The 24,685-nt window shown below is 45.3% G+C and overlaps 2 protein-coding genes across 2 annotated transcripts; one reads left to right on the top strand and one right to left on the bottom strand.

The window, feature by feature from the left end:
- Positions 1-1,476: 1,476 nt before the first annotated feature.
- On the bottom strand, positions 1,477-7,283 carry LOC120952846 (uncharacterized). The gene is made up of 5 exons (XM_040372383.2): positions 6,260-7,283; positions 3,248-3,410; positions 2,949-3,091; positions 2,331-2,472; positions 1,477-2,236 (listed from the first exon to the last, which is right to left on the bottom strand). Exons 1-5 carry the CDS (start codon positions 6,369-6,371, stop codon positions 1,948-1,950), a joined length of 849 nt encoding a protein of 282 aa, XP_040228317.2. The 5' UTR covers positions 6,372-7,283; the 3' UTR covers positions 1,477-1,947.
- A 3,977-nt stretch (positions 7,284-11,260) lies between these two features.
- Positions 11,261-13,987, top strand: LOC120949868 (protein atonal). Its single transcript, XM_040367436.2, has one exon. It carries the CDS (start codon positions 12,654-12,656, stop codon positions 13,578-13,580), a length of 927 nt encoding a protein of 308 aa, XP_040223370.2. The 5' UTR covers positions 11,261-12,653; the 3' UTR covers positions 13,581-13,987.
- Positions 13,988-24,685: the final 10,698 nt, after the last annotated feature.

Below are 24,685 nucleotides of genomic sequence, written 5' to 3'. Positions count from 1 at the left end.
TGAGCGCAGCTAAATGTGAGTACCACTTCAAGCGAAATGTTGTTGTGTGTCCATCGTACCTGTATACTATTGCACCTACAGTCATCAACAGCTAGTGGCTTCCAGAAGAGACTCCTGTTCCACCAGCAAACCAGTCAAAAAAAACCCACCACTCGAACCCGTTCCGCTACAACAAGCTCAATCCGTCGGTAAGGCAACAATCCGACGTACCACGCCAACCCACGCCAATAAACATTGGCTTCAAGGGTTGGGTTTTCATCGCCTGCCCCGCAATGCAATAAGTTCACGGGCATCGGCTAGAAACTGATTGCTTTTCCCGGACACGTGCGAGCGGTTGGGTTAGCGCGTAGTGTAGATAGAATTATCGTAAATTGATCCGAAATGTGTTCGCCATTTCCTGGACAATAATCAACGAGCACAATTGATTCGCACCCATGTGCTGTTGTGATCGTCCTGGGGTTTGTTTCAGTGAACCAGGTAGTAGATTGACCGACGGGTGCCGGGCACAAGGGTCAGCAGCACAACAACCGCGTCGGAAATGTACGCGAACGCGCGCGTGGGTTAAGTGGAGCAGGTTCCGATTTTGGTTCCGATTTTGGGCAATTCGCGGTACCGATTCGAACGGTGAGTTGTAGCTTTGATTGAGATTGTGGTGTTTTTTTTTTGAGCTTCATTGGTTTCTGATTGAGCTGCGATGGGAGCTATTTTCAGCTGCGATAGGAGCTATTTTGAGCTGCAATGTTGGAATAGAATATTTTGAAATTTTACCATTGGCCGGTCTGGGTTGAGGTACTTTTCTCATATTTTGTATTTTTAGCGTTTCCTTTTCAATATTTTTGTTGCTTCCCATGCATAGATTTACATGCTTTTGAGAGATAATTTAAGAAATTGAAAACATTAAATTTAAGGCAATAGAAATTACCGTGCAATCGTGTTACACACATAAAATATACACTTTGGGTTGAATTAGACAACGCGAAGGGATAGAGTTCTTTATGAAATTTAACACGCTGGTCATTAATGGGTTGATTAAGCAATTTTGAAATGACCCTAAATCTATAACGTTATCAGGCGCATGTAAGCCAAAGAGATTTTTCCCATATTGAAATGTAAGAAAAACGTATAAGAGCGCCAAACAATGTCCGTTATCATTGCCCATTTCATCCTGCCGCAACTAAGCGCCTGAAGGTATGCAATGCATTTGTTAGCTTTGCGTGAATACTAGCTTAGCTTATAGCTTTAACAATTTAATGATTTATGTTCCATACTGATTTTGTGAACTTTTCAAACATACACATATACAAATATACTTGAATAGGCAAATAATTGATCTAGATAAAATTGTCTACTTTCAGGCGCTAGTCACAAACAAATTGAGCAACCCATGCACCTGCCAAAATTAGGACAATAATTGACGTCTTATGTAAGTAATAATTTCTTTCAAGCTAGCTCTCACTCACACAAACACACACACCATTCGGTCGTCCATTTAATGACATATATTTATTTCAAATTTGCAAACGAATCTCGTATTCGTTTTCAAGAGTGCAACGAACAGAATGCAATTTGTATCACAACATGCCTGTTTCCCTACACGCGCGCACGCTTACAAACTACACAGTTTATGTCCAATTTAAAACACACTCGCTCAAACGATGTACATGTCCGATCGATGGGGACGTCCACTTTCCTGCCCAGTGTTGTGCATTTATAAAACCCCTATACAACGAGTAGCTGTTCAACATGATTTAAATAACCTACGATTTGTGACAAGAATGGACAAGTGGATTTGAATCGCTCTCTATATATGTTTATACAACGTTGTACGGTGCACAATGTGTCCGCAAGCCTAGCCAGTAACTGAAACCACCAATTGTTATACCTACGAGCATCACTTACAATCTATATGGGCCAGCGGCCGCCATGCTAACCGATGCTAACACGCACCTAAACTATACCCAACTGGTAGCAACGGGTGGCAACTGGGCCGAAGGATCGCCAGTCAAAAACGGACACGGAAATCATCCACACCACTACCAGCACCAGTGCGGTGAGCTTCCAGCACGCCAACCGCACCGTCCCAGCCGAGCAAACCGCGTGCTCGATCTTATCACAGTTCAGGAAGTGTCTGTCGGTGGACAGCAGCTTCGCGACGGTACGCAGGAAAAGGGCCGAATCATTCCGGCACTTGTAGCGGGCACTGTTGTAGACACACTTTTCATACCCGTACCGGGCGCTAGAGCAGCAAAAGAAAAAAGGGAAGGGGAGAAAAAGTAATTGGACAGGGATGAATCGAATTTCCTGACCGTGTGCCGGCTGAGTGGCATTACCAGCAAAAGTGCATGTACTGGAGATTCATCGATTGTTTGGTCGTTTTGGACATTTCCTCTTTGAGAATGCTGATAAACTTGCCAGAACACGCGTCCCAGTCGCGATGGACGTGCTGAAAGCATTCTCGATGCCGCAGAAACTCTGGAAAGGAAAAAAAATTGCCGAGAATTTAAACAGGTGCTTAATCCGCTGTGCAATCGGTGGGAAATGATTAAGGACCGCACGATCGACAGCTCGATCGAGGTTCATTGTAGCTTGTGAAAATGAGTTTGAATGCTTGTTCAACTCCCCGTCTTCAACATCAAGTGGAACATAATTTAATCTATTTTAAACATCGCTAGGAAACGGTAAGGTGCTGCTTGGCCCATTCTTAAAAGGCTCTCCATTCTTAACCCAAGCTTATCCGGTTAGCCGGTGGGTTTGGTGGGGGGTGGTTAGAAGCTCCAAGCATCGAACGGTTTGATTAATGTCTAGATTTCATGCACGTGCCATTCCTTCAGCGAGCAAGCTTTTATCAAGTGCGCCAATCCACTGACAAAGAATCCTTCCTTTCCCACACTCTGTTAGTTCGTTTCCTTCCCTGCTTTCACTCACTAAGTGGTTAGGTTCTTGCTTACCCTGCTGAAACGAGCGATCCCCGCACAGGAACTCGTACAATCGTTTCGCTCCGTACACCTCATTTTCGATGATTTTGCGCTCCTGCTGGTCGACGCACACGTTCAGATAGTGCTGAACGCATTCCATGCCCCGGTTGAACAGTCTGCGCGGAGAGAGAGAGAGAGAGAGAGAGAGAAAGCGGAAGGAAAACATTCATTACACTTCTTTGTGCGAATCGCAAACATTCCGGGCTTGAGAGTGTACAGTGCTGGCGAACCTCACAACAAGGAGCGCCGACAAGTAATGCAGCACGACTTACAGACACCGGTCGCTAATTTCTTCTACCGTGTCCGGTATCTTGACGGAGTACAGCAGCTCGACGGCAATCGTTGGGGAGGAGTTGCGGAAGCAGCTGTCCAGCATTTGCGAGATCTGGCCACAGACCGGCTCGGGCAGTGGGGCTGACAGCGTTTGAGCAGTCGCTGGAATGGAATGGAATCGATTGTTAGGGTATAGAATTGTTAGGAACGTTATTTTTTATTGAGATCAGTAATAGGTTCGATCATTATTTTTCACATCGAGAGAGCAATGAGAATTAAGAGCTTCAGTTTGGGAAATAATAAATACTATACTACTTCGTCGATCACATCCCAAGGGCAATGAAACAGCATCGAGTGAGCTCTTTAAGGAGTAATTTTGGTTCAATCTTCAGCCATCACCCAAGTTGCTAACCAGCGTAGACAGCTAATGTTGTTCGAGAGCGTTAATGAAGGTTAACACTTTGTCACGTCCATCCATACCCGCTTCGTGGAAGGTTTGGACGAAGTTAAGTTATTTCTTGGACAATTTGGAAGAAGGTACGGCGTTTCAGAACACAACGAGCAATTTAATATTGTTTCGTTTTTAGGCAATTTGGTACGATTTGTGATGGAGTCCTCCCTAGAGTTAATAATTCGAACAGAATTTTCACTCAAACTGTTACAACTAATTTATTGTTGTTCAAACATTCATCAGTAGGCAGTCGATGCTTTGTTTTGTATTTACAAAAGTGATGCAACTGCAAAAAAAAATCTTTAAAACAGACATTTTGAATAGACGCATTGAACAAGGGCAAGCTTGTGTTATGCATCTGAATCCATTGTTTGTGTCATATTTGTGTTAATTATTAACAGCATTGCAGCTTACACCGTATTGTCTTTACAGCGCACATTGTTGATTCGATGTTTTCAGGGCTGTGTGAAAAAACCTTTATCGCGTAAATACTAATTTAATTAATGTAATATTGCACCCGAGTGTTTGTGTTTGTGCGTTATAACAAATTAACCCAATTAGCAGTCCAGATCGTTTACCTTTTCGATTGAAACACAAAAGGGATTGTGTTGTGCTCTCCAATAGTCAATCCACTGAAGCAGAATCCGATCAAGGTGATTGATTCGATACTGTTTGTTAAACATAATTTCTCCGAAATAAAAATGGGAAAATTCCCCTGGTTACCATTATACCACTTTCAACGTGCTGTATACATAATTTCCACCTCGATCGAAATTAACTGGAAACATCACCACTCACACCCTGGAGAAAGTGCCCAGACCAGGGGCCAAATAGGCGAGCCGTGCACGTGCAGCTGAGCGTCGCTTGTGTGTATGTGCTTTCACCGACAAACAGAGCCACGCATTTTTGATTTTTCGCAATCCTAACGGGTTTCAGGAATCAGTGAGTGTATAAAAATATGAAACACGAGCGTATTCATCGAAGAACGCCACCGACAAGAAGTTTCAAAAAGGAATTGTTGACCTTTTTTTGCTTGATTCGGGTAGGAGATAAACCATTGCCGGCTCAGTGGGGGGCCATAGAAAGGTAGGTGCGTGTGGGCAAAACCATTAAACATGTATTTGATCTGCTTAGCAGACGCAATTTTGGGGCAAAGTTTGGTTGAAGAATGGAAGCATGTTGCTATCAAAAATAAATTAAACCACGATCCCTTCTTTGCGTTGATGGTAAACATGGCAAACGATGTACTTTTGACTTTCAAAGGTTCCAGATCAATGGGTTTCCCTTGATGGAACGATGATAGGTTTTATGGGCATTACGCTTTCTATAATCGTATTATGGCTTTATATTAGATGATATGTAATGAAAACGTATAGCGTGCTCTGAAGCTAACTAGTTCTCTGAAGTACATAATAATTCGCTTAACCTTAATTTAAAATGAAACTTAAGATCAAATTCTTCACCGTTTACGTGGCTTATGGTTTACGACTTATTGTTGATACTTTTTACTTCTTTAATTACTCGTTCTGGTGTTAATTAGATGGTGGGATGATTTGTGTAACGCATACCGTGTAAAATTAACCCATTAATAACAAATTAATGCTAATTGCTCGTGCTGTTGTGGTGTCACACACGTACCGGCCAAGGTGAGTGGGACCATTTGATGAATCAAAACTTGCAGCACATAAAAGCCAATCCTCCTCCAAGGCCCTTTGAAGTAACTCATTAATGCACAACAGAGCGCTCAACGGCACGCGAATAAAAATTCGTACGAAATGGTAATTAGTAAACCGAAGCAGAGTTGCGACCTGCATAACTTTAGGCGTTTGCTACGAAGCGAAGCAGCGCACGCTTTGATGCCGGTCGACTCAAAGGAGTTAAACATATTAAGTAACCTGTCAATCAAAACAGCCTAAAGGCATGCAATTTGCAAGACACAAAAGTGGGTTTTATTTATAGGCAACACGGTTTGTTTCCATGTTTGCGCTAATGGATGCAAGCATCAATCTAATATTGAGAAGAAGAAAAAAACGACTCTTTAAGTCTTGAAAGGGCTCAATTAAAAAGTTTGCGCTTAGCAATAAAAGGCTGCACTTAGCGGTGTTATGTAAACCTTTCGTACAAACTTAACTTACTCTTGCCAAGACTTGATGAAATTATAGACAAAAATAACCACCACCAAGCCAAGGCCGCGTGATTCCCCGAAACCTTTCCCAAACTTCTGGAAATAGTTTTTAACAAGCCTAATCGACCGCCAAACCATGCCATCTGGACGGCCCAAACTTTGACTTGACTTACAAAATGTCTTTGTGCCGAACTTTCATTGCCCGTTTGCCGCGCTCCCCATAATCCGCTTAACAAACCTTGGGCACTTTCGCTGCCTGCTACCTTGTTTGGCTCATTAAGTAGGGATACAGAGGCAGATTAATTGCGGGAGTCCCTGAACCACCGGAGTCCAATTCCTGGAAGGTCGGTAGTCCTCCCCATCGTCACATAATTAACGAAGGAATAAATCCAACGGGTGAGAGTAGCCCTCCCGGCGCCTAGGGAAAACACTTACCACACCGACACATCACCGTCAGCATAAATACACCGAATATCCAAATTTTAAAGCCCATCATTCTTAAACCGTACCACGTGCTCGTGTTCATGGTTGAACGAAAAAAAAACATCCTCACTCACACGCGCTACACTATTTGCACATGAATACTTTTTTGCGTGTGTGTATACACAACGGAACACTCGGTCTTTTATCTTGCACGGCCAGCCGAACAGTCCTTTTACTTTTCCGCAATTCCTTCCGCACTACACCCTCGCAGTCTCACTTTGAAGTGTCCATTTTTTAAAGGATGTCTCTTTCTCTTTAATGGTGTTCCAAGCGGTTTAAGTGGGCTACTTGCAACGTTTAGCATAAATCACATCACAAAGCACCGACGGACGGCCGGTGTATCTGCGTACCGGCTCAATAAACATCGCCACGCACACGAGTCAATCTGCTCCGCCCGCAGGAAGTGGGCCGTGTTTACTGGAGATGAGTAAGCAAGCACTGCTGAAGGATAACTGACACGTTCGGTTGATAGGATGCTGTACTAAATAGCCAGTGAAGGGAAGCGCTCATGAGTTCCTGCCGAGAGCCCCTATAGAGCTTTCGTGCTCGACACTCACACTCTTCGCTTCGGCGTTGCTAGGAAGCGCACAAGCAATTCCTTAAGGTAATGCAAATGTGCCGGTGCGGATGTCTATTGAATTGTTTGAATGTTTTAAAAGGAATTCGATTAGAGTTACTTTCTAGTCCGGAAATAAATAATTTATTTAAGATAATCCGGCAACGGTTTGAATCTCATTAAATCACTTTCAAATCGTACGCGCTGATGGTTCCGTTTAGGAAGAAAGCTTTAACTCCAACTCAAGAACAGATGGAGTAATCAGAGGATGATGAAAATGCCTTGTTTACATGCTTTTTAATTACGCTTGAATCAATTCATTTGATTACGTTGAACACACAGATCAGCCTACAGAATGCTTTTGATACGTTCAAGCAATTGTACTTCTCAAAAATATTTGTTTCCATTACTGCTGAATTGTTGCTCTCCTTTGTAATTTTATCATTTAATTTATATTCAAACAATAATGCAATCATTTACAAAAATATAAATCAAGCATTAGTAAATTTCAAGCTGTAAAATACAAAAAAAACACGGAAAATACATAATGTACAAAGATTCTTAATATTTTAAATACAGCTCAGCGTTGAGCAATGTAGCATCAAGTGGAGTAGTAATATAGTTATGTCATAGGCCGTTTAGATTATTTGTCAATACTAAAGTACGAAAGTGCACAGCAATGATGGAATCAAGTCGAAAAGCGATGAGTAAGCTACTCGTCATTACATACTCGTTATGGGACGCTTACTCACTGCCTCTTTCAGATGCTTTATTTTTTTTTCGGTCATCTCCTGCTACTAACTGTTTCACATTGAAGGAAAGACATCTTCAATGGTCTCTATTGCACCTTCCACCTTCGTGTGAATGATGCAGCATAAAACAATATCGAGTGAAGGAGCTATTGAACAGGGCTGAGACAAATCGAACGTCACAAGTACGAGCCAAAGATTAATTGTACAGCAGTCGTGCTAGTAACAATCAATAAATGTGCTGCTTTTTTTTGCTTGAAGGTCGTACCGATAGATGAGGCAATAGGCTGTATCATACATAAAATGTTTACTTTGTTTCTTATTTTGATAAGAAAATCTCCGAAAATTGATGAGCAATTCTTCGAAAAGCAAACTTCAAAAGCGTTCTTACATTCTAAACAAGGGGCCTTTAAAAAAAGGAAATAGAGTTTAAAAAAGGCATGCCAGTTCATAGGTAATTACAGGAATTGGTAACATGCGAGGGATAATCTTAAGCCATTAAGCAGCTTTTGAACCAATGCAAAAAGCATCTGACAAACAAGCGCGCAATATTGTCGGCTGGTGCAATACCTTGCTATATTCCATTCTTGCTGCTCTAATAAAATTGATAAGGGTTGTAAAGCCCATTTCCGATACCAATTAAAAGGAGCTTTTCCCCGGTTTTCTTCTTACAAATTGGAAGGAAGAAACACCAAAGAACGCACACCCTGCCGCATGGCCTACTGCAGTGTGCTGACAATGATAAAGAACACTTGTTGACACGTTTGTTCCGGCAGCTTTCTCATCACAGCAGTCGCGGATCAAAGTATGGAGTTAATTAAATTTTACCACGTTTTTCTTTGTGCTTTGTGCTGTGCCCGCAAAATCGTTTCGCCTAGCACAAACGAATTCGTAGAACTAAATTAGTGACGTTTTGACCCGATCACGATATCCGCGATTCGCTTTCGTTTCCGCCATGCCGCGATTGCTTTACTACGTTGGAAAATCGGATTAATTTCACTGTCAACACTGTCGCGTGCGTGACAGCAGACAGAAATCGCGCGCGCCGTTGACGACAGCACCAGTTGGACGGGAACAAAACGACAGGTCAGTGAGGCCACCACGGTTCACCAGCCGGTCTGAGAGTGCGTCACTCGAAACGGTATAGCTCTTGCGGTTTGTCCTACAATAGGGAGCAAGAAGAAGAAGAAGAAGAAGAAGAAGAAGAAGAAGAAGAAGAAGAAGAAGGGAAGGATTGTTGAGGCATTTCCGAACCATGCCCCCTCCCCTCTCCATTAAACGATTCCACTCAAATATCATCGGGATGGGAAATGCGCTCTCAAGTTCGTTCGTGCCCGTCCGTGTGCCTGCGTCCATGGTCCATGCTGGGCAATCAATATCCGAGAATCGGAGGACGAAAAACGACACATAAATACGGGCGATATTTGGAAAGCGATTTTTCACACCCCACTCCACCCGTCGGTATCGGTTTTCCTTCGTTTGTATCGGGTCGTCATCGAACGAGGCAGCATGCTTCAAACGAGAACGGGAGAGAGCGGGAGGATGTTTACTGTCTGTTATGTTCACATTTGTTTAGCTTAACGCTTATAACTGGTTGAGTTTTCCATTCTTCGTATTTTGTTTTGCTGGTGGAGCATGAAATACAAGAGTAGCTGTTAAAAAAAGGGATACCTACCAGTCCGACTCCACAGTCAGTTAGCGTCCAGCTGAGAGGACACGGGGTAGCAAAATATCCATTCCGGTAAACAAAAAAATCTCAATTCTCGGAAACACATTGTTTTCAAATTAAACTTATTTTTTCCTATGAAACGACAATGAAACATTTGGTGCTTTGTGCAAGCTTTGAGTACTTTTTCTTTCGCATGATTGTTAAGACGTTTTCTGCTTAATGCCAAACGCCCTCGTGTATTGATATCGGAAAATATTGATTGCATTCCAGTATGGAAACGGGTCGGGTCGGTTTCCTACGCAAAACGTACGAAAACTTTCTTTCTTCAGCTCAGCTCAGCTCGTTCATTAGATAATTGAAGTACATTTTATTCCTTTCCTTTTCGGCGTTGAGATTTGGATGCATTTTTTATAGCCTCGATGTGAAGCGAAATCCAACGATAATTGATTAGCGATGCAGCTTTTTTGTACAGTTTGTTGGTTCAACAATGTAATCAAATTAATTTCCTTCGATATCCACCCCGCACTTTCATTATAAAGCAAAGGCAAAAAAGCTAATAAGCACTTGAAGCAAAGTGCGCAAAAAACTACTTCAAACAAGTGGCGTGTCGTTTATTGTGCTTTTTTTTAGCATTAAGTTTCATGCCCAGCAATATCCTTATATTTATTTAATTCCTTTAACCTTTCACAAATCTCCAAAGATATAATTTTACATTAACGTTCCCCATGCCGTTGGAGCTGCTTGGAGCAATGCCGATTGGTTCTTGGTACGATGCATTTACGGCATCTTGATATGCATTTCTCGATTGTACAACTTCATTTCAATAGCACTGTGCCACACTTGGCAGCGAATAGTGCCATCCATTCGCACTATTTATGGCCGACCGATAGGACGATCATCCCGGCCACACTCGGGCCTGTTGAGAAGTTATGCGGACCGTTTGTCGTCGTTCTCGAGCGAGGAGTGTAATAGACTGCTTGCACCAACCCTTGGTCGGGGGGAGGGTTCGAGGGTTTTGCTATCGTTTGGCAATGTGTATCTCAAAAGCAATAGTTCACATTCTTCTGAGCCGTTGTGCTTTTGCGAAGCTTTCTGGGTGTGAATGTGAAATATGCCTAAAATGCGATGATTCAAAGTAAGTGAGTGTGCTCCTCCGATGCAAGGCGTGAGCATTTGGGGATTAAATAATAGATTTGTAGCAAAATTCTATTTTTACATCCCCATTTATTTTGATTTCCAATTATTATTAAATTGAAGCAGCTACTTATATAAGCAATTATTAAAACACAATCAACTTGGGACACGAAAAAGTGTAATCCTTTAAAAAAACTCACGAATACAATATAATACAGGTTCACACGCACGTGGCACAGAATGGATACAATATTTCAAATGTAACGTATTTTTTTAAATTAAATGTACGATTGAGTCCACTGTGCTTCACAGCTGCTAACCACTATGCATCAACGTTTAAAATTCCCATTTCAACTGTGGTAATCTGTACTCCAGCCCTTCTCTGTCTCTCTTTCTGTTCTTTACCGTAACGTAAAGGGCAATTTTAGCTCCTCCTTCTTTTCGTAACGCATCGTGTAACGCTTGCACAATGGAAGCGAAATGCAGAAAAATGCTTTTATTTAAATTCATTGCACAACTTGTTACGATGGGCAGTTTATCTTCTGTTTTATACATTGAGTATTTTTAGTAAAGTATGAGTAAACTTGTTGTAATATAAAATGTCTTTATTCAGATTACAGGATGACCATGGCTGACCTAACAATTGTAGATTTATCGTATGTTAGTTTACCGAATAACATGTTGTTTTATCAAGTTAAATGATGTATCATAATGCTTCTTAAGAAGAAAAATGGCTATAAAATTCAAATTTTTAACACATTTTCCTTTCTTCACAACAAAATTACAATAAAAACATCGAATAAAAAAAGTATCTTAAAAAAATCTATCAAACAAGTAAAAGTTTCTTCTTTTCGACATCCTTCTCACATCCGGATATAACGGTTCTCAGGGCGGGACAATTTTATTACTTCTAAACTGTTACTCGAACGGATAGATTCCAACAAATATCACTCCAATCCTCAACCCAAGACAACCCCATTAAAAATTAATTTTATTGATCACTGAAGATCGTTTTTTTTAGTCCGAGGACCACCATTTATTTCAAGCCTCCCTCAAACACACACACACACCCGTCCAGTCACCCTCACACACCCGCGCCGCAGCAGCAAAACCTAACCCCTCTAACACGTGTTTAAACGATCCTGTTCCAAGTTCGATCGCGCAGGGGCATGATGCATGCGCGTGCCAGATGACTTACCAACCGATGAGTTGTGCTGAAATTAGTCGAGCCGATCGGGGCCCCTCGTGCCCATGTGTTGTCTCAAGATCCTTGTATGCGCACCATTGCTGCTTTCAATGTTCACCCCGAAGACCGTGACGAGGCTCTTGGGGTGCAAGGCAATGGCATATCCGCAGGATCCTTTTACTCCACCTCCAGGACATGGCATACGTGTGACCACAAATTCCTGGAACGCATCGTGGGTAATCGTTTTGTGCCTTCGCGCCGACGACCCAAGCCCAAGCCGTCATCTGCATCATTGTAGTTTTGCGCTTTGCAATTCTTGCATTAATTCACCAAATGCTTATTCCAAGTGCGCTTCTCGTTGCCCATTCGCACCGAGCAAAGTGGGCGCACTTGTTTCGGCACTCCTGCCCAAATGGTAACGGCTGCAAACACCGTTCCTACTATCATTATTATTATTGCTTTGCCAGGGGGGGAAATTATAATAATATTCGATGCATCTTGTCTTCCCCTTTACGGTCCAAGCCCGGTACAAGCACACCTGATTGGCCGAACGGCACGTGCTTAGGAGGCTGCGATTCGTTTGGCTTGGCGTAGGCTTGCACACTGCACTGCCTTTCGGTTGCTATAGAAACGAAAGCCCGCTTCCCGGAGTGGGGATGAAGCCGAAGTGCCCGAGCTCGAAACGAACAATGGCAGGATCTTTCGATCTTGGGACCGAGTTCGAGGGAAGGGTGGAAGAAAACACAACGCAAAACGGGCCTGAAGCCTGAAGAATCAGGTGAATGAAGCAAAGGCCGTGAGCTCCGAAGCGTTCCGTAAGGGTATAAATACAAGCGGATTAAACCGAACCCGAAGTCATTGCGGAACGAACCCTTGCAAACGAACCGTCTCGAACTCATCTGCTCGAAAGATCCTGAAAAGCGTCCGGCCCGTGAATGTGTGCACATTACTAGCTGATCGGTGTTTGTTTGTGCCTTGCGTCAGTGTGAAGCATTCAGTGTTTTGAAGAACTCCCGTGACGAAACGATTCAGCGAACAGAACGTGGTGAAAAATGACAAGTGAATTTGGCCGACACGCTCCCTTCTACTACTACGGCCACGAACCCGCATGCGGCAGTGTAAACGTCAAAATGGAACAGCTCGAAGTGCCATCATCCTTAGCCGAGTCGAGCTACCTTAACTCGAACTACTCGTACGCATCCAACACCGTCACCACCACCTCCGCCAACAGCACCAACCTTGTGGCCCAATCGGCTGCACCCAATGTGGTGATACTGCCCGGCTTTATGGACAACTACCCAGACAGCTGGATGACCCCGAGCCCCTCGAGCTTTGGGTCGGAAAGCCCCGACTACTACTCGCTTGCCAACTCCCCCCAGCGTAGCTTCGTCGATGTGGAAGAGTACAAAGAAAACCTGATGGCCATGCAGCAGCAGAAACCCTCCCCGCTGCCGTCACTACTTCCCTCCGCCATACTTCCACTCTCGCCACCACCGCCAGCACCACTCGCCACCGTACAATCGGTACACCCTGCCAGCAATGGTTGCAGTACATCACCTCCCACCACTAACCTGCCGGTGAAAAAGCGCCAGTACAACCGGAAACCAAAAGCGAAACCGGAACCACCGAGCGGTGCCGAAACGGATGCCACCTCCCGTGCCGACCTGTCCTGTCTCACCTTCCCGAAGAGTCTGTTCCCCAGGGCGGCAGACCCGCACAACGTGCACTCCGAAGGCACCACCGGCGGTGTCGGTGTGATCGGCAAGCGGAAGCGCAAACAGGTCCCACCCCAGATCAAGAAGAAGCGCCGGCTGGCGGCAAACGCACGCGAACGGAAGCGGATGCAGAACCTGAACGATGCGTTCGATCGGCTGCGCCAGTATCTGCCCTCGCTCGGGAACGATCGGCAGCTGTCCAAGCACGAGACGCTCCAGATGGCACAGACCTACATTACGGCGTTGTGTGATCTGTTGCAGTAGTAGCCGCGCTCGTTGCTTTTGGGGCGAAGGTTCTGGGAGGCTGCATGCCCCCTTTGTACAGTCCACGGGTTGTGTTTGAAGCCTGCGGAGAAACGTATACAGCGAACGAAACCTAAAACGAGGCTACATTTTCTTCCCCTTGCCTGCCCGAATGCTCGCTTCCGTACGCTTTCGGGGAGCTTTCTTTGGGATATTCTGTGGGGTGATGCACCGGCGATAGCAATAAGGTTAAGTTTGAAGTGTAAAAAAACAAAACAAAACTGAAAAATCAATGTTAAATTATTTGTCTACTGTTACTTTTATTAATATTATTGATTAGTTATTAGCGAATAAAACAAACTACAAGTATGAAAATTATACCGCTATATGTGTGTGTGTTTTTTTATTGTTCGATATTTTATACTTATTTCAGCTCAGGTTTCCTCCCAATACAGCGGGTAATTCCCAACCTTGAAATCGATCGCTTGCTTCCTAAGGCTTAAGAATTCTTCACCCAAAACGGTCCTCCAGTGTTTGAAGGTGACTGACTGACTTGTGTTAGCGCGTCAACTTTCTCACGGCACTCGCTCTACCAAAGCTGCGGGTTGCGTTGAGATGACCGGGCCGTTGTATACCGCTAATGATAAACATTGACCAAACGCAAAGAAAGGGTGCGAATAAAGCAGAAGAAAAAAAAACACATACACACATCCGAAGAGGACCGTTTTTACGTTGCATAAGGGTTCTTGAGCGAAAGAAAAACCCCGTACGGAGATGAATTTTAAACAACGCTGGGTTCGTTCCTCTTGGCTGTACGGCCAAGTTGCTGCAGGCAGAAGAGAGGGAGCTAGCAAAAACGCCGTTAAGCGATTTGGTCGGTGCAAACGGGGGTTGACGGGTTATACCATTTAAATTATTGCTAATTTTGGTTAGTTTTTACTACGTAGCAGACCTTTGAAGGATGCTTTCAGTTAAGTTTATTGACTCTAGATATGCAGGAACTCTGGAGCTTCAAGAAAAATAAACAAGATATCTATAAAGACTCACCTAATACATCTATAAACCTTGCAAATTAAAAGCAAGATGTAACAAGCGCGCTGCAATTAATGATCTAGTAGCCACTCTGTCAACGACCACCCCGAGCACTGGCTTCCCGTTGTCAAACAACACTGTCACAACAAACGAGCTGCAAATTTCCCCTAAGCGGTGAGTACTTAGTACCTGTTAACGCAATTGCAGGTTTCAATTCACACAAAAGTGCAGGTACGGGAAAGGCCAGACCTTTTCAGACCCTTTGGGTGACATTATCCGTTGTTGCCTACTTGTCCATTTCCCCCCCTGCAGTGCGGCCCAGGACATTGTCGGCAACCGACAAAGCGACATCCCGCCAAGATCCCGCCCAGTTCCAGTAATCGACTTTACGGCGTCGTTAGGCGAACTTTACTGCCACGCGCTTCCATTGATCCTTTTTCGGGTTTTTTTCGGGTGGTTTGCGGAATACTTGTGGCATCATAAATTATGCTGCGATCGTTGGGCGGACGTCCGATTCGAAGCCGGTCCATATTTTGCGCAATTAAAACTGCTCCGTCACACCCTCCCTGAGCGGTGCCGAGTTGCAGTTCAGTTCATTGAGCGCTCATCTCGGATGGATGAGAAGTCAATATTTGCTCGCATTTGGGCGCCTGTACTACGAGGGTGCTGGCTGGCGCCGCTTACACCCGCCTACTTCGGTAAGGATCGGTTACAAAAACGGCAAACGCTCATCACGCTCGCTCGCTAATGATGGCTGGTCGGTTGGTTGGGGTGAGGCCCGAGGATCGTGACTCGAGAGAAAGCAACACTTTCCCTGTGGTGTCCATGGTATGGCCAACGGTCAGGGACTGTGTCCGTTTTGTTGGGTATAATGATCATCGAGTTTGAAGGATCCTGCTCTTGACAGGATGTAGGAGGGGTTGGCTTGGGTTGCGATACGTTCAGAAGTTATTTTGCTACATTAGCATGCTTCAGATCTTTGAAAACTTTAACGATATAGGTCGTGGAATAGAACAATATACTGTTGAAATGTTTTAAAGCAAGTTTTTCCAGGAAAATCTGTAACCAAACGGAGCTCTATATTTATCTCCACTTAGAAATGGATAGTAAATCTCATAAACCTCAACACACTCAATCATGCTCTTTTGTAACATTGAAACCATCCATTGTTCTGTTTGACAGTAGCAAACTCTTCAAAAACTCCAACATATCTCCCCTAAATCGTTTCCGGGTAGCAGTGTTTTTTTTTTTTTTTTTGCTCGATCATTATTATTTTATTGATCCCATTTGTGATCTTCAGCCTGTTCGATACGCACCAATATGTTACACCAACCGAAAGCTCGTCGTACGCCTGTCGTACGCTTCCGATTCGCTCGTCTATGTTGTGCTCTGAGCGCTAAGAAAGATTCCTATTTCCTACTGCTCCGTGAGTCTAGGTGCTCGCGAACAGATCACAGCTGTGCGCAACAGCAGCTCCGGTGTGCGTCGTGTGCCCAGAAACATCCCGAGTCTATTTCCTCCGTTTTTTTTTTGCTGTTGTTTTGTAACTTTTTCACTATATTTCTCTTCCGTTTGTCCCTAACCAACGGTGCAACATCATGCAGATACGAGCAAGAAGTCACGCACATGTTGCTTTAATATTACCAACTTCTTTGTAGTCTGTTTTTGCTTCCACTTCTTTCATTACCTTTTTTTGGTTGGTTGGTTCAAAAAGAATCAAATGAATTACAACAACTGCATCATAAAAAACACAAATCCTATTTCATCAAAACTAGTGTTCACAATTCTTGGGGGTGATCATAAGGAAGTTGAAATAATTGGATTAATTTTTCTTTCGCTTTTTTGGCTTCTTTCAAAACTGACCAATCTGCTAAGAAATTACAAAATTTTTGAAGCTATCTTTTGTTTTGCAAACAAAGCATCTGGCTGCAAAGGACCCGGAACGGGAGGCGCTAAGAATTGCACCGCCTTGTAAACAATATTTTTTTATTATTCAAAATCGACCACCAAAAGTGACCACCACAGAAGAAAGAACAAAGAGCCTCGGTCACAGTGGCCATATTTTGGGACTCTATTATCGGTTGAATTCATGCACAAGCCCTGGAGGCAGCAAGGATCTATCGGATCTAAACCGCCAAGATGCGTGAAAAATGAGAAGAACAAAATGCGCAAAGCGGGTGGTATGCCACCACTGGACAAAAGGAGCACAATAACATGCAAAACCCCGCTGATTGAGGTCCGCATAGATCTGGAGGGAAGTTGCCCTCATGCCCAGCGTGCAATTAGGATGGTCAGTGGCGGCTCTTTTCTTTTGTGCTGTGCTGGGTGTCTGTGTGTGTGGTTTGCGCTACTGGGATTTTTGATTGATTTGCCTTTGATACACGATACAACTGCTTGGAAATATCCTTGCGCCAGGGCACGGCGTGCGTGTCGGCGTGTTTTCAAAACATCACCGCCAGGATCCAAGCTAAGAAGAGGAAAGAGGAAAAATTAATATCTCCTACAGGACTTTTGTAGATCCATCATGCAATCGTGCATGTTTCGATAAGTATTGATATCATTTGAACCGATTACTAACCCTTCCCTGGCCGTATCCTTGGAGTGTCCGTCTCAGGTGTGCCTGGTGGCTGGTTGTGCTTCAGATTTGTACCACACCATATGTCCAAGGTAGGTTTCGGTTTTTCAGTCAGGACCTAAAGGGGTTGCACCGATTCAGGATGCACAAATGTTTTCGTCGAGTTTGAGTGAGTTTTTTTTTGGTTCTGTCCCCCGGGGAGGTTATTTTTTTTTTGTCCTATTCACCTTCGGCTCTTCTACTTTGTTACCTTTGCACCCTTACGCAACACGTGCGTAGAGCGCCAAATGCCGCCACGGGGAAAAAGGGTGTTTTGTTTTGCCCCGGCCTTTCGAGAGCGAGGTGTACCACATGTTATCGAAAAACGATGATTGAGGCAGGCGCTGCACTGAGTTGCTACGATGGCAGTAGTTTAATTGTTTAAGGCGTTCGGGAGACTTCCTTCCGAAAGCGTCAGTAGCTAATAGTTTGAGCCCTTTTCGAGGAAGTAATATTGATTTAGATTGTATATGGGGGGAGAGAGCCACTTTTTTCAGTGTTTTTCGTTGTAAATTTCATGCAAATTCGTCTGAGTGTAATGCATACTAACCAATTACAAATCATCCTCATAAAGAGTTAAATAAAGTAATTCTACAGGTCATTAGTTGCTTCCTTACGAGCAGGAAATAAATATTCTTCTTGCGCTAATCTATTCCTAAGTTAGTTCTCCTTTTTCTTTACTCTAAACCTATTCTTCACGGTGCTGTCAGTGGAAAGGCAACGGTTCTGCGCGAGCAGTAATGCACCGAAACCACTCATTTGTTTGAAATGAATTTAAAAAAGAAAACCTAAACCCAGAAAGGAAGGAAGTAATCTTTCCCGTTTAGTCTTTCTGTTTTCCGTAACTTTACACGGTGCATTATTCCTCGCGCGGGATAAACACTTACTCAAACCCGAAATGTAAGCCCCAACGATTCGTGTGAGCAGCCATATCGTTCGGTATGGCACTGCCGCATTATCCCCGCCATCCCAACCCTTACCAGTGACCTTAACCAGCGCACCGACAATTAACCCGGGGCCCCGGGTTCCCGAAAAGTGCCCAAATAATCGGCAACCACTGCAGGCAGTGGTACCCTAATTTGCCTGTCAGACAAGTCACCGAAACGGTGCAGGATGCGTCTTCCGCTGCACCAGAGCCGGCCGTCGCTAATGGTTGCCCGTGGCTGCGCTTTTGGACATGTTTCCCTACAGCCCATCAGCCTTTTTTCACATACTTTTCACTGCGCGTGTGTGTGTTTTTATTCGGCAAGCGCGATTATCGATAATCGCAGTTCCCGGCGCAGTTCCCCAGCAAAGTGAAACCGCTTCCCTTTTGCTGCCGTCTCCTACTGCGGAAGCTGCCACCGGAACGGGAACGGGAAAGACCATGCCAAGCCAAGGATGAATGGCCGTGCGTTTGGACTTTCTTCCACACACTCACACCGAATCGTATCCCCCCTTCGAGTTTCCGATGTGGCACTACCGACCATCGTATCGGAATTACGAAATTACGCTCGACTGTTTCGGTTGAGTTTTGGGGTGTTTTCGCTTAAATTATCGGACGAGCCCAACGCCTGATCTTGAAGATCCCTTAATTCACCTTCCCAGGTCCTGGTAAAGTCAATGCGTGCGGGAATGATGTTGGGTTTTTGGGGTTGTTGTTGTGTATACTTTTTTCTGTGTAATGAAAGGAGAAAAATAGCAGTCACAGTGGGTTTGATTGGAACTGCGGGTTGAACGTAGAATGAGCGACAGTACGCTGCGTATTCATTCAATCGGGCGAATCGGTTTTGGTTCACAATTTGGTGCGTTGCTTAATGCTGTGATGGGAATGTAGTGTTAGTTTCTGAAGGGATAATTTGTCGATCGCTGAAACAGAAATCACCCTCTTATTCGCATTGCCCCAGCCCGTGAGAACTTATCCCAACAATCGTTTGTTTGAAAGCTGCAATTGATGGACTTTTTTTGTACGTGCAGATCGTCCTTTCACCCCGAAAGGACACTCAACACTGATGAGAACTGACGTCCCAACGGGTAAAAACGGGCTGAGGACATGATAACGACAAAAAGAAGCTTGAAGCGATCATCATCACCTACTTGGCAGAAGAACACTCCGAACACACGCATCTCCGTATCTTGTTAAGCTAATGAGAATCCACTTTTGCGCTCAGCTTTGCATGCGCAAACGGAACGAATCTTCTAATCAATGGTGCGCTCTAATCACTGCTAGCACCGAGCACTGGGCCTTCCACTTTAACTTGTTACGACCACTTGCCCGACATCTTCTAACCAAACCCCCTAGAAGCCGTTCTCCCCCAAAGGACCCCGAAGTAACGTCTCATTAGAGATTAGGCTAGGCTTCATGAATAATACTTTGTAATTTGAGCGCTTCCCATTACCCACTGCTTGACCGACCGGCACGAGTCGCGTGTACCGAGCGTGACTTTAGGACGTGCGTGCTCAAATCGATAGAGCAAATTGGCCGCACACAAACGAGCGGGTTAGAACAGAAACAACAACCAAAACAAGTCGAGCAAGTGGAAAAAAAGGGGTAACACCATGGGTCCAGAACTGGGGTGGAGCTTGACATTGGGCGAAAAACAGAGACCGCCTGTTACGACCTGTTTAGAGCCTAATGATGGTCATTGTTAGTGAGTGCGGTTGGCACCGAATGATTAGAATGAGACACATCCAGTTCCTTCGTCGCTTTGCAAGATGCCGACATCCAGGGCTGCCCGTAGGCTGCCCGTACATCTTTCAAGAACCTCCCGGGGAGATGTGTTATATTAATCAGGCGACCGGCGGATCAGTGAAACGAATCCTTTCTAAGCGGCAACATACAGTCGATGATCCTCAAAGCAGCTTGTAGAAAAATGATCTTATAGCAGCAACTACAATACGTTTGAATAACCTTGACCGAGTCTTAAGATAATACAAGTTCCGGTGGAAGAATACAGTGCATCAATCTTCTTTCCCAATATCCGCTAGTCCCTTTTTGGGGTGCTTTTGTTTACTCTACGAAGGTGGTCTTTTGACGCCGACACCGAAATTAATTAAGGACATCGGCACGGTACGGTAATTAAACACATTTAGCGTGCTTTGCTAATGATGATGAGTGCGGAAAGCCCGCGCTACCCCTGGGCAGGATATCTCCGGAAGAAGTAATTTTCGAAGACGCGGCCCTTGATGATTGCTACTTGGAGGACTTTCTTCCCTTGACCCCGTAGAATGATGATCCATTCGGTGCCATTATTCGCTCGTTAGGATCGATGGCTAGAATAAGAAGATAGAGCTAAAGACAATCAAAAGAAACTGTGACTGCGAGTCCGGTGTTCTTGCGATATTGCAGACTACTCTCGAGCTGTTCTCACGTCTCGTCATGCGAGACGGCTTACCGTTGCAGTGAACGTTCTGATCCAGTCGAGTCTGATCCATTTTCCTCCCCACGCAGCGAACCCTCGAGCTTTGAGCCTCGGTTGAACGGTACCGGTCCCAGGACCACCAGTACGGTGCTGGTAAGGCTGATAAAGGAGTTCCCAAACGCCTGGGTAACCAATCCTCGGGGTTTTGGCTTTGGGAAGATGCTTGGGAAGGATTAAATTACACGCAATTTGACTTACTGCACCTTGATCATCGTGTCTTCTGTTTCGTCGCGCTTCTGCCTACCTGCACAGACAGGATACAGGCTGAAGATCTTGCGCCGTTTAAATCCTTTGCTTGTTATGCGTAGGTCAACAACACCTGATCCGCAACGGCGCTCCCCGTACCCTTTGCACGCTGATCGTACTATCAAGCCCCGTTGCACTTGTCCCGCGAAACGAAGCCGAGTTACGATCTTCGCCGTAGGAAAGTCTGCCAAAAAGAAACCCAAAGCGTATCCAATAGCAACGGTCATGTTCTCGTGCTTTAAAGTCCCAGCGCAGCAGAAAGGATGCTGCGAAGAGGAAAGAAATCGTGCGTAAAAGTTCCACGCACCACGACCTTTCAACCACAAAACACCTCCTGCGCGGTCACGGCACGGCCAGGACCAGCCAACAAAGGAACGGCACCACCGGAATCCGCTTTTGTCTGTCCGGGCGGGTGGCACCTTTACGTCAAACAAATTTATTAAGTGAGAAAATTTCTCCCCATGCGTAAATCACAACAAAGACCGGCCCACCCGACCCGACCGGTTCGATCCTGGTGGCCGCGGTTCGGTTGTGCCGAACCCCAGTTTCCTTTGCTCCTTCGGGTCCTCGTCCTCGAATGATGCATCTTTTGTTTCGTTTGGGACACCCGACCGTGTCGCGGATGCTTTTGTGCGGATCGGAGGATCGGTGTGGCTGCGTGTAAGGACAGCGTGATGGAATATTAATTGCCCGTTGCAACCGTGGCCAATTTTATCGCTTTATTAGACTGTGCACCACGCGAGAGAGTGGCCGTTGCTGGGATCTGGAGCATCTGGAACCACCGGGGCGTGTTGGGTTCAAAGCCAACGTTACCGCCAATGCCCGCGTTCGGTCAATACAATCATATCCCGCTGACCAGTTCGATCGATGAACAAAGCGTTCCAAGCCACGGTTATGTTCATCTAAATATTAGCAGGGATCCTTATGGGACCCGTGCATAGCACCAGAAATGCTTTAGGGAATGATTCTTTTTTTTCAGTATGCTTAATCCAAATTGAAACAACGCACTCTTCTCAAAACTGCCCAACAACATCAACGTGGGATGGGGTGTGCAAAAACATCATGTAAAACGCGTTCCTTCCCTTGCGCATTGCGCTATACGCCTTCGGGCTATTTAAAGGAATGTACTCTTTTCGGGTGAACGCAGCACACCCTTGTGCTCAAACGCACATAATTACCAGTATACACTTGTTTTTACAGGCCCCGGGGTAGGCAGGGCTTACCGGGCGAGCCGGTAAATCGGTTGTAATGCCATGTACACCGATCGCTTCAATAAAGCAATTCTTTCGACATTATTCTTTGGGCTATTTGTACGTTCTTATTCAATTAGGATGGGGTTTGTTTGAACTGTTGCGTTGAAGCAATTACGGCACGCTGTTTGCTACTCGTTTGGTGTTTTTTTAATGCGTTACGCACTGCCAGGAAATGTGAGGAATTGAACATGATGGTAATTGATTTGGTGAGGGCATTTTACTGAGCTTCTTACTGTATTTTAATTTTTTTATAAAAATAAAATAAAATCAGTTGTTCATAAAGGTGTCAAATGCTTCAAATAACATTAGAACACAAGCTGGTTGTTCCTCCCTCTCACCGTAGATTGGAATCCACTCATACTGCTCTGCATAACCTGCAAGTAATGGAATGGAAGATGTCTGACCCTCTATTCCACTATCTGCGTGCCTTCGTGCAACCCTACGGCAACACGGATTCTTTGCACCTTCGCTTCGCTCAATCAGAAACCACCTGAGCAGCGAAAACAATGACAAGAATGGTAGGAATGTCTGGGCGGCTCAGATCACACTCAGGCCCGCCCGACCCGTGTACTTGTTTAGCATAATGGCTTCTAAATGTGCGCGTTCGCGCCCCCCTCCCGTCGCGTACCGTTACCAGCGCGACCGTACCGCATACCGAACGGCTCGATTGCTGGAGCCGAACACTTGTGGGCAGCCTCCGTTGGCCTGCCAGCGCTCAATAGCGTGCCGTGATATGACCGCTTAAAGTGATCTTAGCCCGCCCCATCATGCCGATTGCTCGATTGCCGGGAGATTCCAACCGCCCCGAAGAGGCTACCTGTTCAAAAGTGCAAAATCGTCATTAGAAAAAAGAGACGCTTACATCGACCCATGTGTTTGCGGACAAACGAGACACGCGAGAGAGAGGTATTGGATATTGGGGAGTAGTTAAACTTTTTTGGGAAGGTGTTAAATTATCTTTTAATTTGTTAAATTCGACAGTCGGCAATCGCAAGATGTTCGTAAATCGCGTAAGAGAGTGTGGCATGTAGCTCGTTTTTCTTTTGGTCGTTTTTCTTGGAGCATTCTCGACCAGTTGGCATCTTAAATATAGAGCCATCAATCATACTTTGTACCGCACGCATCACCGAACGCACAATGTTGTCTCAGGCCATACAAATGGGCCTCAATCGCGGCGATGCAACCTGTTCCGGAAGCGTCGGTCAGTTTTTGTGCATCGAGCATCAGTGCAAATCACGGCATGGCAACTGATTGCCGAGGACCTGGCAATTAGACCGTTTGCGGCAGTTAGTGAACAACCGTTTGCGTCGACACCGATACTACCCAAATGCCGCCTGTCAGGGACAGTTTTCGGAGCTGGTTGCGGGCTCCTCTCTACCAGGGCCGTTAACGCATCGTCAATCTATCGAACGATCGTAATTGGTCGGACAAAATGCCGACGTGCCGTGGAGATGATCCGCTTTGGCGATTTAATCTCCGGGCGCGGGCGCCTTTCATCCTCTCGGACGCTGCCCTTGTTAGGACGCTGCCCTCAACAGTAACGGAGTGATGAAAACCGTGCACTTTACTGTCGGAAACCGCTCGGCGCTAATGCGTTCGATCGGTTTCGGGGTTTCTGGGCCTGTTCTGGAGCTCTGGTGCGAGTTGCATTAGTGCGAATTGGATCATTATCGCTACATCTTTTAAACTAATGCAAGTTCCTCGAAAGCTGAATCTCGGTCTCGGACTGTCGACAGCAGCAGGTCCTTCGCTCGTAGGCTGGCGTGGATTGGCGTTCTCTCACCCTTGCACATTGTACCTGGCTTCCAGCAGGACGAAGGGACGAACTTCAGCGCCACCAGAAGACGCCGTACACACTCACGCCGTACATCTCAAGTAGAGCCACTTCATAATGTCTCAATTTTGTTTGTTTTTCAAACTCCCCTTTCTTCCCTAACAGAAGCCTTCCTTCTCCTTACAAACACGCCTTTGCCTTTCGATTCCCATGAAAACTCAATCCATCACCCTTTCATCAAGTTTCTCTAGATTTCCATCATCCTTGCTTCATCGTCATCATCGCACCGCAACCCGGTAAAGCAATCCAGTTTCGAAGGGCCAAACCGCGGGACCCTTCAAGCATCGCAATCGATTAAATCCTACCCCTGGCTGCCTCCCGTTGCTATCGTCTGTTGTGCAGAGCGATGAGAAAATTATTGCCGCGGCAACGAAAAAAACCCTTTTCTCAATAATCTTAACCGTGCCTGGCGTGAAACTTCGCGGCACTTTCGTCAGCTTCGGTGCCGGTGCCGGTAACACATATCGCACCCTCGTTTAATCCTTCTGGTCCTCTGGGTCCTCTGGGTCTGTTTTCGGTTAAACAAACAAAGCCCATTTCCGAATCCTTCCCACTTGCACGCTTGTCCACGATCACCACACGATAACGGACCGATCTTTGCGCTCTGCTTTCGCTGTGGATGATGATGATGATTGAAGCTTTCGCAGCAAATTGGCAGGTTGCGCAAGCGAATCGCTTCTACGGCAGCGCAGCAGGTTTCCTCGAGGTGCCGTGCGCTATGGTGCCGTGTGGATGGAGGGAAACCC

The sequence above is a fragment of the Anopheles coluzzii genome, chromosome 2 (assembly GCF_943734685.1).
Source record: "Anopheles coluzzii chromosome 2, AcolN3, whole genome shotgun sequence".
Classification (NCBI taxonomy): domain Eukaryota; kingdom Metazoa; phylum Arthropoda; class Insecta; order Diptera; family Culicidae; genus Anopheles; species Anopheles coluzzii.
The sequence above is the reverse complement of the archived record's forward strand: the minus strand, read 5'-3'. Positions and strand labels throughout refer to the sequence as shown.

What these genes read in the sequence shown, in the direction of transcription:
- LOC120949868 (XM_040367436.2), top strand. Translation starts at nt 12,654, where the DNA reads ATGACAAGTGAATTTGGCCGACACGCTCCCTTCTACTACTACGGCCAC.
- LOC120952846 (XM_040372383.2), bottom strand. Translation starts at nt 6,371, where the DNA reads ATGTTTTTTTTTCGTTCAACCATGAACACGAGCACGTGGTACGGTTTA. An exon ending in GGATCGCTCGTTTCAGCAGG is followed by an intron (nt 2,473 to 2,948) that starts GTAAGCAAGAAC and finishes TTTCCTTTCCAG; the next exon opens with AGTTTCTGCGGCATCGAGAA. An exon ending in CAGTACATGCACTTTTGCTG is followed by an intron (nt 2,237 to 2,330) that starts GTAATGCCACTC and finishes TTGCTGCTCTAG; the next exon opens with CGCCCGGTACGGGTATGAAA.